The sequence below is a fragment of the Panthera leo genome, chromosome C1, assembly GCF_018350215.1.
Source record: "Panthera leo isolate Ple1 chromosome C1, P.leo_Ple1_pat1.1, whole genome shotgun sequence".
NCBI lineage: Eukaryota > Metazoa > Chordata > Mammalia > Carnivora > Felidae > Panthera > Panthera leo.
In genome coordinates, this window is record NC_056686.1 from 35,919,460 (window position 1) to 35,933,926 (window position 14,467).

Below are 14,467 nucleotides of genomic sequence, written 5' to 3' on the forward strand. Positions count from 1 at the left end.
TTCAGCCCCCAGCGGGCCACACCGCCGGGCTCTTGAGGCCTGCGCGGCTGGTCCCGACGCGCTATACCCGCTGGGAGTGGTAGTTCCGCCCGATGGCTGGTGTCACGGCCTTGGCCCAGCGCAGGGCGTATTTCTGTCCGGAGCCTGCTCCTATGCCTGGGTGGAGAAGTTGTTTCTCCGACCCAAAGCCTCATTGGATATCGCACTACTGGAAGGGGCGGCGCTGCCATGACAGAAGGAAATAAAAGTGAAAGCCTATCGCGATTAGAAGCGGTTATTATTACGAAGAATTCGCAATGGGTCCACCCTGCACAGGACGCTAAGCCATATGGTGGCCAGCAGCCGGGAAGCTAGATTACCTAGAGTCCTGAGGCATTGGAGGAAACGGCCAGCGTGGTCCCTTCCAGCTCTATTGTTTTCAGATGAACGCTCAAATTGCTCGGCGCTGTCTCCTTTGATAGACTGAAATGGAGGCCCAGAGAAGACACGAGACTGTCCAAGGTCACAGAGCTGATAAATAAAAATTAAAACAGAGGGTGACAAAGAATGATCTAACTTTTCAGATCAACCCAAACCAATGCTCTTATCGCCATACCTTTCATGGAAGCAAAAGTCCTGCCCCTTGTACTCTTTTTTAAAATAATTTTAAAAAATCTTTATTATTATTGAGAGACACACAGAGTGTGAGCAGGGGAGGGGCAGAGAGAAAGGGAGACAGAATCCGAAGCAAGTTCCAGGCTCCAAGCAAGCTGTCAGCACAGAGCCCGACGTGGGGCTCAAACTCACAAACCGGGAGATGGTGACCTGAGCCGAAATCCCACACTTAACCAACTGAGCCACCCAGGCGCCCCCATACTCTTTATTTCTTAATACGTTTCCATGTCCAAGCAACGAGAATGGAAGTTAAAAACAGTTTTGTTTTTCTTAGTAGTTCAGGACCCTAATACATTGTAAGATGTGGCCCATCGATCCTAGAAACCCTGTTATGAGTTCCAGAGATGGCAAACAATTTGGCCAAGTCACACAACCTAGACTCCAAATCTCTCCTACCACTATCACTTGTCATTGTTTCAGTAGTTACACTCTACCTTCCCGAACTCGGAGGGGCAGATTCTGCTGGCTGGGAAACCTAAAAGAAAGACCATTCAGGCATCCTACAGACTTCAAAAGCCGGCTTCCAGAGTTAAGATTTAAAATAATAACCCAAGATGGAAAGCCTGTCATGGGAACCAGTTCAGCGCTGGTCAAGTTCCCACCCGGACTGTTCCCCAACCCGCCCCTTCTCAGGAAGTGGGGAGGGACTGTTACCACCCACGTGCCGGAAGTTGCCTTTTCCTGAATACCTGGCTATTCTGGTGGCTCAGCTTTATTTACATCTCCCGATTCCAAGGTGGCAAGTAAGTAGCAGGGCGGCTGCCACAGGGTGCAGATTGGGAATGGGGTCACCAAGGGTTGAGAGTAAATCAAAGCCGCGAGCACTGTGGGGCAGTTTCCCGAGGATCCTTTCGTCCAGACACTTCTCTCAAATGTTCACTCTGAGGCTTTGCAGTCTGCAAGTCTTCCCTCTGGGGCAGTGGAAATACCGTCCGTTTTCACCTAAATTGAGCGGATTAAACCTTGGTTCTTTGCCCTTCATTTCCTCACCAGTTGCCGTCCCCGGGGTTTAGGCCATCACTCTTTCCCTTTAACAACCAAGAGTTGGAAATCACATGGTCATAGTGCATAGGGAGTCCGGAAAGCTCTTACGCAGGTGATTTTGAGCAACAGTGAGTGTGGGCCCCGCAGATATATGTATTTGGAAGTCAGGAATGGGTGTAAGTGCCATCTAAGATCTATTCATAGGACCGGGATAACCTACCTCCCTCCTTCTTTATGTTATAGAATGAAAACATTGACTGGTATGTATACAGGATTTCTCTACCCAGCCTTAAGAGCTGTGACCTAGAAATTAGTTCATTAAAATGTTTACTTAGGTAGCACATGTGGTTTTTGGATCTTTTAGACACCCATTCTCCTGATTAAGAGTGAAACTCATGTAAGACAGATCTAGATTTATCTTCTCACTCAACCACTTACTGGCTGCTTACATTAGACAGGGTTTTTAACCATTTCCCCTTGTGTAAGGTGGGAATATAGTTAATACTTTTTGAGTGCTTACTTTGTGTTAGGGACAGTTCTCAGTTCTTCACATGTATTATAATACAACCCTATGTAGTTCTTGTGATTATTTCAAAGGTGAGTGAACTGCAACATAACAAGGTTAAATAACTTGTTCAAAGTCACATACTTGGTAAGTGGTGGAGCCATGATCCCAACACAAATTGACTCCAAAATCTTCACTCTAATTTAACAGCCTATATGTGTTCTTTCAGCACTAAGTTGATAACGTTGTTGTATTAAATGAGTTAATGCATATAAAACACATAGTTACAGTGCTTGGTTCACAGCTAAATTGTATTGATTGCTACCATCATTTGGAACTGTAAATGCCTACCCAAAATAGGTAACTAAGGTGAAAAAAGAGAACAGAGAAGCTATAACTTTCCATTTTAATGAGAGAACTGCACTTCAAGGAAACAATTTATGCAAGGTCACCACAGCTGGGGAATTATAGAGGTGTTTGTAAGATACAAATCTTCTGTCGCTGTACATTACTTTTTCTGTTCCACCAAACAGCAAAGGCTAGAAGAATGGTTCAGGGGTGCCTAGGTGGCTCAGTTGGTTAAGCATCCAGACTTCAGCTCAGGTCATGATCTCACAGTTCATTAGTTCAAGCCCCGCTGAGAGTGTAGAGCCTGCTTTGGGTCCTCTGTCTCCCCCTCTCTCTGCCCCCACCTCACTTGCCCACTCACATGTGCTCTCTCTTTCAAAAAGAAATAAACATTAATAAAAATAAAAAATAAAAGAATGGTTCAGAGATGAAAAGGATCTATCTACTTAATGTGTTACTGATTTTTTGAAGACATTAATGATTGTTTTCAAAGGAAAATTCTTGAGTTACTACTTATAAAAAGATATGTATAAAATGAAGAAAATTAAGTGACATCTTGTTTTGTACACAGCAGCATACTTCTGATTCAGCCCCTCCACTTAGCTATAAAAATGAATTAATCAGAACTGCCTGGCATTTTCCTGAGCAAGACTTTCAATTGGACCCAGCATGCTTCATTTCATCCAGAAGTTTTCTCAAGCATCTTCAAAGGTTGGTTTATTCGGCAAATATTTGTTGGCACTGCTTTGCTGAGGCAATAGCAGTGAAAAAAAAAAAAAAAAGACAAAAATCTTTATCCTTATATATTTAGGTGATGCGGGAAAAGGTGGGTAAAACAAATTATTTCATATATCAAGTGGTAAGTCCTCTGGAAAAATATAAAACAGAGAAGGGGAATAGGGAGTATCAACAATAAACTTAAGATTGTACTTAAAAATAGGTTGGAAGAGAGGGAATAGGCTGTGCAAACAGCTCAGGGAAGAACATTCCAAACAAAAGGAAGAAAAGACTCCAGGATGGAATCATTCCTAGCATTTTGAGGAGTCACCAAGATTCTTAAATAGCTTTTTTTTCTTTCATTCAATGCTTTTTGAGTCACTGTTCATCTATTAGCTAGTTGAAGTCTGAAATCTGCTCACTAAAGCACAGAATCAGCAGGAAAGGTTTTTATTTTGGCTGTGACCATGAAAGGCACTGGGGAGTTTGTTTGTTTGAAGACAAAGGAAAAAATATGGTTCTGACTCTCAAGTATATGGAGACAAACACATAATTTACATTCACCGTGAGAATTATGATGGGAGTGTGCAGAAGATACTTACATAGTTATAGGAGCATTAATTCAGACTGGGGAATGCTTCATGCTGAATTTTGAAAGATGGGTTCCCTACAGAGAAAAGTAGGCAGAGACGTGTAGGAAGGAATGGAGCTATGGAAAGTATAGTTTCTATAAAGCTAAACTGGAAGGTAGATTGCTTTATCAATATAAAATAGCATTCCCACAGTAATTAACACTGCTTCTTTTGCAAGTTATAAATAGAAGAGGCAGTTTAAAATGCCAGATCCTAAAGGTGTACTCTTTACCTGTTTCTCTTTCAGATACTCCTTTCATGGGATAAGGTTAGTGGTAGGAAAAAATACATCACTAGGTTTCTATTCAGTTTCTTTTGCATGTTTTATCACTATTTGCTAGCCTTAGCTAGCATTAACATCACCCTATAGTACAATCTTTTTGTAAGTTTGATGTACTAATAGAAAGGAGATGCTTTGTTTTTATATTGTTTCAGTTTGGGATTAACTAAGAAATTGCGATTATTTTAAAATTTGTTTTTGTCTACTGGTTCTGTTTTCTCTTTAGATGCTGAAGTACCCTTTCACATTCCGACTAGGAGCCAGCAGAATAGAAACACTTTCTCTCAAGACATGTCTCCAGCAAAACTTTTCCCCTTTGTTGCCAGGGCCTTGGTTTTTCTCATCATTTCCAGTGTATATGAACAAGACACAATACTATCATACTTCCCCATGCAGCTTTAAGAAGCAGCAGAAGCAAGAAGTCCTTCCAACCAAGCCACCAGGCACCATAACTTTCCTGCTTGAAAGCCCAAAGCCAGTATTATACATAATTCTGGCAGGAGTAATCCCCTTTGTTGCTCCACCACTGGTCATGGTGATGGCAAAGACTTATATCCCCTTATTAGCTTTTACTCAGATGGCTTATGGAGCCAGTTTCCTATCTTTCTTGGGAGGGATCAAATGGGGTTTTGCTCTGCCAGAAGATAATACAGCCAAACCAGACTTCCTCAGTTTAGCTAGTAGTACGCCTCCTCTTCTGTTTTCATGGTTTGCCTTCCTTATTTCTGAAAGACTCAGTGAAGCTATAGTCACAGTAATAATAGGTTTGGGGATAGCATTACACATTGAACTTTTTCTCCTGCCACATTATCCCAACTGGTTCAAAGTCCTTAAGATAGTAGTCACTTTAGTGGCTTTGCTTTCATTTGTAATCACTTTACTAGTTAAAGATATTTATCCAGAGAAAGGACTCAAGAAGCCTGGTCAAGTAGAATAAATATAAAAACTACTTTGTAGATAATGTTAGCATGTTGGCTACAAGCCTCATAAAGTTGTGTTTTGGCATCACCTTTTTCTTCTTCTCTTGTTTAGCTTTTGTTCCCCATCAGTGGTTATTTATTCACAGATTTTTTTTTTTTTTTTCAGTTCTAGAAATCTTTATTTCCTAGGAATTACTTGATAAGAGTTTGAAAATCCCTAACAAGTCATTTTCACTTTAGGTTACAGCTTTCAGTGTGTATGAATTATACATAACATTTTAATGTTTTACTTGTTTTGAAAAACGTAAAATGAAAAAATATATATATAAAATGATAAAAATGAAAATCCTTTTTGCTAGAGCCTTATGATCATTGAAAAAAGACACGCATATTCTCCCATAAGAGGAAAACTCTGTATCCATGAGTGTCTGAAAATAATAGGTGGTTCCGTTGTGGGGTTGTCATTGCAATTGGCCCTGAGAATTGCATTTCCAAGCTCATTTTATCTGGTGTAATCTAGTTATATGAGCTGAAAGGATCTGTGGCTCTAAAAGTCAGTAGGGAGCAGTATCATAAGGGGAAAGCCATATTCAAAGAAAAGCTGGACACATTTTCCAGTTTGTATCCAATTTTTATAGACACAACCCCATCTTCAAATATCATCAGCTGGTCAAAAAATTTTTAAATAAAGTCACAAGTATGTATAAATTAGGAAAAGTAAAGCTGGGTTACACAACTCAGAAGCTTTTTTAAAAACAGAAGCAACACCTTAGGTTCTAACTTGAAAACAGTCTCTTGAGATTGTCTTCTAAAAAAAGGAAAAACAATTTAATTGGCAGAAGACTATAAATCAGTAGGAGCACATGGGTGACTCCGTTGGTTAGGTGTCTGACTGAATCTCAGCTCAGGTCATGATCTCATGGTTTGTGAGTTTGAGCCCCACATCAGGCTCTGCTGGCAGTGCAGAGCCTGCAAGTGATTCTCCCTGTTTCTCTGCCTCTCCCCTGCTTGCTCACTCTCTCAAAATAAATCAATAAACTTAAAGAATATAAACCTGGTATATGTTATCTTTGGATAATGTATTCAAATATTAGTTAACTTGATTTTCATAAATTGTGTGTTGAAATCCTCGCCCCAATATCTCAGAATGTGACCTTATTTGGAGACAGGGTCTTTACAGAGGTAATAAGGCTAAAATGAGGGCATATGAGTAAGCTGTAATGTGATATTACCAGCATTCTTCTTTTTTTATTACCAGTATTCTAATAACAAGGGAAAACTTAGAGATAAACATGCATACAGGGAAAATGTCATGTATACATGAAGGTGGCCATCCACATTCCAAGGATTCCTAGAATACATGCCTTCCTTTCAGCCCTCAGAAGGAACCAACTACCAACAAGTTGATTTTAGACTTCCAGCTTCCAAAACTATGAGACAATAAGTTTTATGTTTAAACTTCTGTGGTACTTTGTTACACCAGCCCTAGCAAACAAATACCACAGAGCTAGACCTTGTTCTGATCAGTGAGAAGCTTACCAATAAAACCACCACACAATCCTTCTTTATTAATGCAGAGAATACGTTACCTACAGTCTGACACTAAAGAAAAGAAACCTTACACTTTAGAAGCTCTTTCTCAGATTCTACTCACAGTGTTTTGGTGAGGAAACTGCTTCTAAATTACATGAGGACTGCAAAAATTAAAACTCTGATCTCAAATTCATCATCTTTCAGAATAGGGGCAAGTCACTTTTAAGCTAATTGCCCAATTTCAATAAATGAGGCAGGCAAATGCACTTTGCAAGTGAATTACAGTGTATGATTCTTTAAGAAAACATTCTAGGGGGACCTGGGTGGCTCATCAGTTAAGTGTCAGACTTCAGCTCACGTCATGATGCACAGTTTATGAGTTCGAGCCCTGCTTTGGATTCTGTGTCTCCCTCTCTCTCTGCCCCTCCCCCACTCATGTGCTCTTGAGCTCGCTCGCTCTCAAATATTTTAAAAAAATTTTTTTAACTGATTTTAAAGTACATCCAACTTTACATTGCACAGGACGTCTTGAAGTATATTAGATTGTCAAATATTTAAAAAAAAAAATTTTTTTTTAGTTTATTTATTTTGAGAGAGACAGAGAGAGAGAGCAAGCGGGGTAGGGGCATAGAGAGAAAGAATCCCAAGCAAGCTCTGCACTGTCAGAGCAGAGCCCGATGCAGGGCTTAAATTCATGAACCATGAGATCATGACCAGAGTTGAAGTCAGACACTCAACCAACTGAGCCACCTAGGTGCTCCAAGATTGTCAAATATTTTGAAGGAAGATCACATTAACAGCTGCTCAGAAAACAGATTTAAATGTAAGAACTAAATGTGCAAGTCCCTAAAGGTAAAACAAAACACTAAAAAACTTGGTTAATCCTATTAGTTTGGTGGTGATCCAGGAACACCACTAATAAACTAAGTTATAAGTAATACAAGGAAAGCAAAAATCAACATACTTTATTAGTACATTATTTTTAAAACAGTGTCACTACCCAAAAAATAATAAGCATTTTTACAATTATCTATTTACAGAGATCGTCTGGACCTGTTAAGCCCAAACATGGATTGTCTTGACAGGTTTCTGCCACCACAATACAAAATGCCTCCCTCACAGTGCCATTTTAGTTTGGCACCAGGCAATAATGAGAACTAAATTACAGTAGTATTTTTTAAATCTCTTTTGAACCAGAATGCAGATTTTCTATAACTAGAAATATTAAAGGCACATAAATTAGAGCTTCAATAATTTACAAATGATCTTGATACTTCATTCCTTGACATTTTATAGGTCTCAGCCAAGCATCTATGACACTTCAGACTTTCAGGATACCCCAAAGAAAGGGACACAGAGCTTTGTGTCTGCACTACTTGGGCTTTTCTTAATACATGCATATGGTTAAGTTATGGAAGAAAGTACCCTTGTGGGCCAATCCAAATATTTTGGATATGAGTGCTAAGTCTTTAATGCTTACCAAAGATTGTGTATCTAAATAAGCTGCTGATCCCTGTTAACAATACCCTGAAGAACTTTAGTAAAGAAAAAGGGAAATCAGGGATATACAAATCAAATCCTGGAATCACTAGGTAAACGTAAATGTATGCAAGACCTTTAATATGTATGGTTCCAAACGACTAGTGGAAATAAATAAAATAATGATCATGTACACAAAGAATATTCCTCAGAACTGGACAGAAAACATTCTTTAGAATGTTTCTCAGGTGAAAAATGAAAAGTTCTGAGAAGCAGTTTTGGATCAGAGTCCTTTAACTTAACAATGTCTATAAAAGCTTCATAGGTACCTACAATTCCACTTTTTCCAAGCAAGGCAGTAGGCTTTGTACTAAGTTCATACTTAGGCTTGCTCAAGTACAAGTAAGCTTTACCAAGGTTGATGGTGTAATAAAATTCCCTCTTCCCAAAGCCAAACTAAGAACTATTTAGAAAATAGGTGTTAACCTCCCACTAGGCTCTGTTACCCATTATATTATCCAATTGCACTAATGGACTATCACTAAGAACCTCCTAGTAATTCCTCACTTGCATTTTCAGCATTAAGACAAAAAATATAAGTGAACAGAAGCTTTTTTAACCCTGTGAACAATAGGCAAAAATGTACCAATCTATATAAACATCTATACAGATAGCTAGATATTTCCCACATGTCCCTCCCAGTGTATCTGCTGCTAATAAAAAGTCTGGGCTATTGAAAACTCCTGGCATCAAATGAAAGTAGGGAGTTGTTTCATTGGCTTTTCTCTGTAGGTTCAACTATGGCCATGGAAAATTGTGCTATGGACTGAATCATGAATGTACAGACATCTTTAAACTGTCTCACTCAAATTCTTGTATCACATAAGGGTCATGTTACAGCTTGGCTTGCCCCGGAGAAACAGGTAAAGGGGCTATTAGCCAAGAAGCTTCTAGCAAATCATTTTTACAATTAGGACTCTTCCCTTAGGGGAAAATTCTAGAGCAAAAACAGCATTGCTATTGGTAAGCTTAACAAATTTGTGTGAGTTCTTTATTAATTTAGGATATGTTCCATATCTCCTCTCACTCAAATTCTTAGAGAAATCATTCTTTAGTCATCTAACCTATCAAATACATGGAAAACTCAAAAGAATCAGAGGGTCCTATCACCAAATACATATGTGATTTGCAAACATTTTATTTTCAAAATGTTTCTTGTGCTCCCTTATGCTTTATATTTCATAGTACAGCAACACCACCTTCACAACGACTGGTGATCATGTTACCGATTTCTGTCCATGTATCTGAATGAGGGTTATAAACTTCAACAGAGTCCAAGGTACCTGGGGCCAAGAAATCATGGCTGGAAGATCGACCTCCAGAAACATACAGAAGCCCATTAACTGCCACAACACACATGCCTGCTCTAGGCACTTTCATCGAAGCAACTTCAACCCACTTTTCCTGGTTAAGAGGAAATAAAAAAAGAGCAGAAATCATAAAATGGTAACAGAGAAAACTGTTGAGAAATCAGATACTCTAGTTCTTTTTACATGTTTAAATTTCAAACTCACAATCCAGTCATATAAACATTTTCTAATGAACTTTTGAGTAGGCATAGACAAAAGTAACGAGTTTAGAGGAAAACAACTGAAAAACATGTTTGATTAATTATAAATCATGATCAGGAGACAATCTAGAAATCCCTTATAGGCAGGCATTCTATAAAACTAGTTCTATTGAATATAAGTAGGTAATGTGCGCGCACACACACACACACCCACACACACACCACAAACCCACAAAGCTCCAAGAAGAAAAAAGCTCTATACAGAAGGACTTTAATATGCTAATGACCTTTATTAATCTCCAAGATAATGATATTGCTATCAACACTTGCCCAGTTATTAACCACGGAATCCTTTTTTTCGAAGATCATCTAGTGGAGTTAATGACTTGCAAAATGTATTTTCAGAAAAAGTAGGGGCGCCTGGGTGGCGCAGTCGGTTAAGCGTCCGACTTCAGCCAGGTCACGATCTCGCGGTCTGTGAGTTCGAGCCCCGCGTCAGGCTCTGGGCTGATGGCTCGGAGCCTGGAGCCTGTTTCCGATTCTGTGTCTCCCTCTCTCTCTGCCCCTCCCCCGTTCATGCTCTGTCTCTCTCTGTCCCAAAAATAAATAAAAAACGTTGAAAAAAAAAAAAAAAAAAAGAAATCAGTAACACAAAGATCTGGAAAATTGCCAAGTATTTGGAAATCAAATAACATACTTCTAACAATTCACTGGTCAAAAAAAAATTGCCAGGGAAATTAGAAGGTATTTCAAGATAAGTGCTAATTAAAATACAACATATCAAAATGTGTGGGAGCCACTTAAAGCAGGACTTGAAAATATAGTTTTAAACATTTACAATATAAAAAAAGGAAAGTCTAAAATCAATCATTTAAGCTTCTACTTAAAGAATCTAGAAAAACGTGCAAATTAAACCAAAAAAAAAAACAAAACAAGAAAAAAATAGAAACAGAAATCAATGAAATAGAAGATGGGCAATCAATAGAAAAAAAAATCTATGATACCAAAGTTGGTTCTTTGAAAATAAAAAAAAACCTACAGATGATCAATATCATGAATGAAAAAGTGCATATCACTACAGATCTTACAGACACTAAAAAAATAATAGGATATTAAACACTGAAATCATCCACCCTACCTCTTCGAAGGAATATTTTTCTACAGTATGAAGAGCATCTTGTGTCTCATTCCATCCTCCAACAGAATAGATACAATCATTAAGTGCAGCCACTCCAAGATATGCTCTCCTGGTTCCCATTGGAGGAAGTGGAGACCAACGCTTAGAAAGTGGATCATATACTTCAAAAGAACGAAGCTCTATTCCTTCATTGCTGATGCCCCCAATTACGTAAATTAAACCTGGAAACAGAATAGAAAATTTTACAAGAAATAGAATATAAATATTATAAAAAGTAATATGTCTGCTATGCTGATGCTATATTTAACATAGAGCTCACAATAGCCTTTTAAGAGAGAAAATTGACTTCTGTCTAGTATATCATAGCTCACACGTAAGCATGTTACAAAGATTTAGAGGTATAAAGTGGCATTTAATTTTCAACGAACTTACAATGCTGTAACAAAACAATCTGTCAAACAAGGTTTTCTCATCTTATTGTCTGCCTGATGATCTCAAGTTCCAGAACCACTGCTACCATAAGGTAAAAAAGGGAGAGGGATTTTTTTCCCCCTAAAAAAAAATGCCAGGCACTTAAACTGGGAATGACATAGCCTTGTTTGTGACAGCCTACCTGTTGCTCAAATGGACACAGAGAAGTGAATTCAAATTATAATAGTTATATGGCTAGATTAAGGTATCAGGATCAATCACCAGAGTACAAGAGAATGTAATTCACAGTGAGTTTCTGATTAAATTTGATTTGAAACTAATGGTCCTGACAATCTACAATTATTTTTGAATGCCTAGCATTGTTTCCCATATTCTAAAGTGAGGAGCTATATGTTATAAAGAATGGCATTTTAAGAAATGTGTGCTAAATGTCAATGAATGTGGGTTCTAGCTCCAACTTTGCCAGTAACGGGCTATGAAAAAGAACACACAACCTTCCTGATCTCTAGCTTGCTCCTCTATAAAGGGGTTGGAATAATCTCCAAGATGCCTCTCTAACTCCGTAGTTTTCGAAGGTGCAACACTGTGGTTTATAAGATGGCCAAATATATATTTCTCATCTATATTTGGTCTTCATCCACAGTCCCTAGCTCACAGCAACCTGAACCCTTAGAATTTCCGAACTGTTAAGAGTGATAAGGGTGTCTTTTGTTATGTTAATGAGGTAACTTTCGGAAAGTACTTAAGGATGGGGACTGGTTGCTAAAGGAGCAAACCTTGTGATTTGAGTTTTGGAACTTTCAGTCTCACGCCCTGACCTTCTGGGGAGAGGAGAGGTTCTAGAGGTTGAATCAATCACCAATGGCCAATGATTAATCACTCATGCCTATGTAATGAAGGAAGCCTCCATAAAAATCCAAAAGGACATGGGGCACCTGGGTGGCTCAGTTGGTTAAGCGCCTGACTTCGGCTCAGGTCATGATTTTGCGGCTTTGAGATTGAGCCCTGGACTGAGTCCTGCATTGGGCTCTGTGCTGAGCCTGGAGCCTGCTTCAGATCCTGTGTCTCCCTCTCTCTATGCCCTTCCCCTGGCCGTGCTCTGCCTCTCTCTCTCTCAAAAATAAATAAACATTAAAAAAAATTTTTTTTAAATCCAAAAGGACAGGATTTGTAGAGCTTCTGGGTTGGTAACATATGGAGATGTGAGTACACTGGCACACCTGGAGAGGGCATGAAAGTTCCGCACCCCTTCCCCATAACATCCCCTATGCATCTCTTCCACCTAGCTATTCCTGAGTTATATCCTTTTAGTAGTAAGTGACATTTCCTCTGAGTTCTGTGAGCTGCTCTAGCAAATTAACTGAACCCAAAAAGAAGTTAGAACATCCAATCTATAGCCAGTCCATCAGAAGCACAGGTAAGAGCCTGGTAAGGATGAGTGTCTTATAGGACTGAGCCTTCAATCTGTGGAATTTGAGGCTATCTCCAGGTATGGGTACATAGTGTTAGAAGTGAGGTGAATTCTCCAACACCCAGTTGGTGTTCTGAAAACCACTTGTTAGTAGGAGGGAAACTTCCCCCTACCTCCACACTGGAAACTTAGTCTCAGAACACCTGATTTACATGGGAAAATGAAAGTAATAAATACAAAACAATTAGAGAACACTATAATATTACACAATATAGTCTGTACCATGTAATCTGAACATCTAAATGCTAGTGCAAGTCTGAGAAGGTACTCACAAAACAGAAAGAACTTGAGCTGGGAACAGCTGGTTGAGTTATTGTAACAATGAGCAGACTGCTCATTACTCTACAGGTACATATAAATCTGCTCTCCAACTCTGGACAAAGAATCTGGAGTGCTTACCAACTACTTCTCAGGATATAGTAGACAATTAAAATATGTTTGTGTACCATTTTAATATGCAGTACAACATTTTTCAAATCTGTCATAACATTATATTCTGTATGGATTGAATCACAGTGTGCCCTGTGAGAAAACACTGAAAAAGCCAAAAGAGACAGTGAAGATCATTTTTTATATCCTCTTCCTACTTAGAAATACTAAGGACTGCATGGGAGAGAAAATGACAAAGATGAAGGTTCAAAGGTTTATTTTGCTAGTTAGGTATTTGTGCCTATCTGTAATTTTTAATTCTAGTTTTGCTTATTTTGGAAAAAATGATTATTTTGGCAATACAGAAATAAGGACCTAAGAGGTTAAAACATATAAAACATTTAAAAGCAAAACTTCAATACTGTTAGTGTCAACCATTCAATATTAACAGACATAAAATATACTCTTGTGAAAATAAAGCCTCAAGTTTCTTTTTTTCAAAAATATTTCTTCAGGAAAAAGTTTTTAGAAAGCAATTACCTTGCATTTCACAACACCCAAAGTAGTAGCGTGACATAGCCATGTTGCCAACTACTTCCCATTTATTTTCATCAGGATCAAATCGTTCAATGGTGTTCCCTATCTCAGCTCCAACCCATCCACCTGTAACCAAATAGAAAATGTTATTTCTGGATAAAGGAGTCTTATTTATGAAAAACACCTTAGCAAACAACTTTATATTGTGAATGATTATCATATGGAGCAGATTTACATTGTGAATGATTATCACATTATCAATGATTTGTCCAAGATCATATGAGAAGTTAGAATCTGACTATATGGATCTTAACTCTCTGCTTAGTTTCCATTAGACATTTAAAAAACAAAACAAAAACAAACCCATATTGCTTAAGAAATATGGTACTTTACAAAACTACCTTTTAAAACAACTTCTGCATATTCAGAATGGTTGCCCAAATTTAAAATGTGAAGATTTAAAATGCTCCACTGGACATCTATCTCATCTATACTTTATCCCCCTCTCCTTCTAAGAGCTCTATACTTGACAATATTCTCTATATAATTCAATTTTGAAAATAAAAATTATTTATAAAGGTGAAAAGGCATAAGTTTCTTATAGGAGGGAAGGAAAATTTCTAATGTAATCAGAATCTAAAAATTAAAATAATACTAGATATCCTTAAACTGAACTGAACAGCATAATTACCCAAAGCATAGATAGCCCCATAACACACACACACTCCCAAGCCACAGCGGGGGTGATTCATTGAAGCTACAGTTGTCCACTGTTTAGTAACCGGATCATAGCATTCAGTACAGTCAAAAATCATTGAATCCTTCTCACCTGAGTTCAGTAAAAGAAACACATATCAGAAGGTTTAGTAATGCTAATAGCCTAGAACCATAATACAAC

The 14,467-nt window shown here is 38.3% G+C and overlaps 2 protein-coding genes across 6 annotated transcripts in view; one reads left to right on the plus strand and one right to left on the minus strand.

The window, feature by feature from the left end:
* Positions 1-1,232: 1,232 nt before the first annotated feature.
* TMEM69 (transmembrane protein 69) lies at positions 1,233-5,976 on the plus strand. Of its 2 annotated transcripts, none has more exons than XM_042950955.1 (3): positions 1,233-1,397; positions 3,063-3,202; positions 4,347-5,976. In XM_042950955.1, exons 2-3 carry the CDS (start codon positions 3,161-3,163, stop codon positions 5,055-5,057), a joined length of 753 nt encoding a protein of 250 aa, XP_042806889.1. In that variant the 5' UTR covers positions 1,233-1,397; positions 3,063-3,160; the 3' UTR covers positions 5,058-5,976. The 2 variants fall into 2 exon arrangements, with proteins under 2 accessions (XP_042806889.1, XP_042806890.1); XM_042950956.1 differs by having other exon boundaries at positions 3,066-3,202.
* A 1,546-nt stretch (positions 5,977-7,522) lies between these two features.
* The window catches only part of LOC122226934 (intracisternal A particle-promoted polypeptide), a 30,060-nt gene continuing 23,115 nt past the window's right edge, over positions 7,523-14,467 (minus strand). For 3 of the 4 annotated variants that reach the window (XM_042950950.1, XM_042950948.1, XM_042950949.1), the window contains 4 exons: positions 14,261-14,398; positions 13,573-13,695; positions 10,761-10,981; positions 7,523-9,516 (listed from right to left, as the gene is read on the minus strand). In XM_042950950.1, the coding sequence (XP_042806884.1) occupies positions 9,292-9,516; positions 10,761-10,981; positions 13,573-13,695; positions 14,261-14,398 (707 nt within the window). In that variant the 3' untranslated portion in view covers positions 7,523-9,291. The remainder of the gene's footprint in view (positions 9,517-10,760; positions 10,982-13,572; positions 13,696-14,260; positions 14,399-14,467) is intronic. The other variant, XM_042950951.1, reaches the window with a different exon arrangement.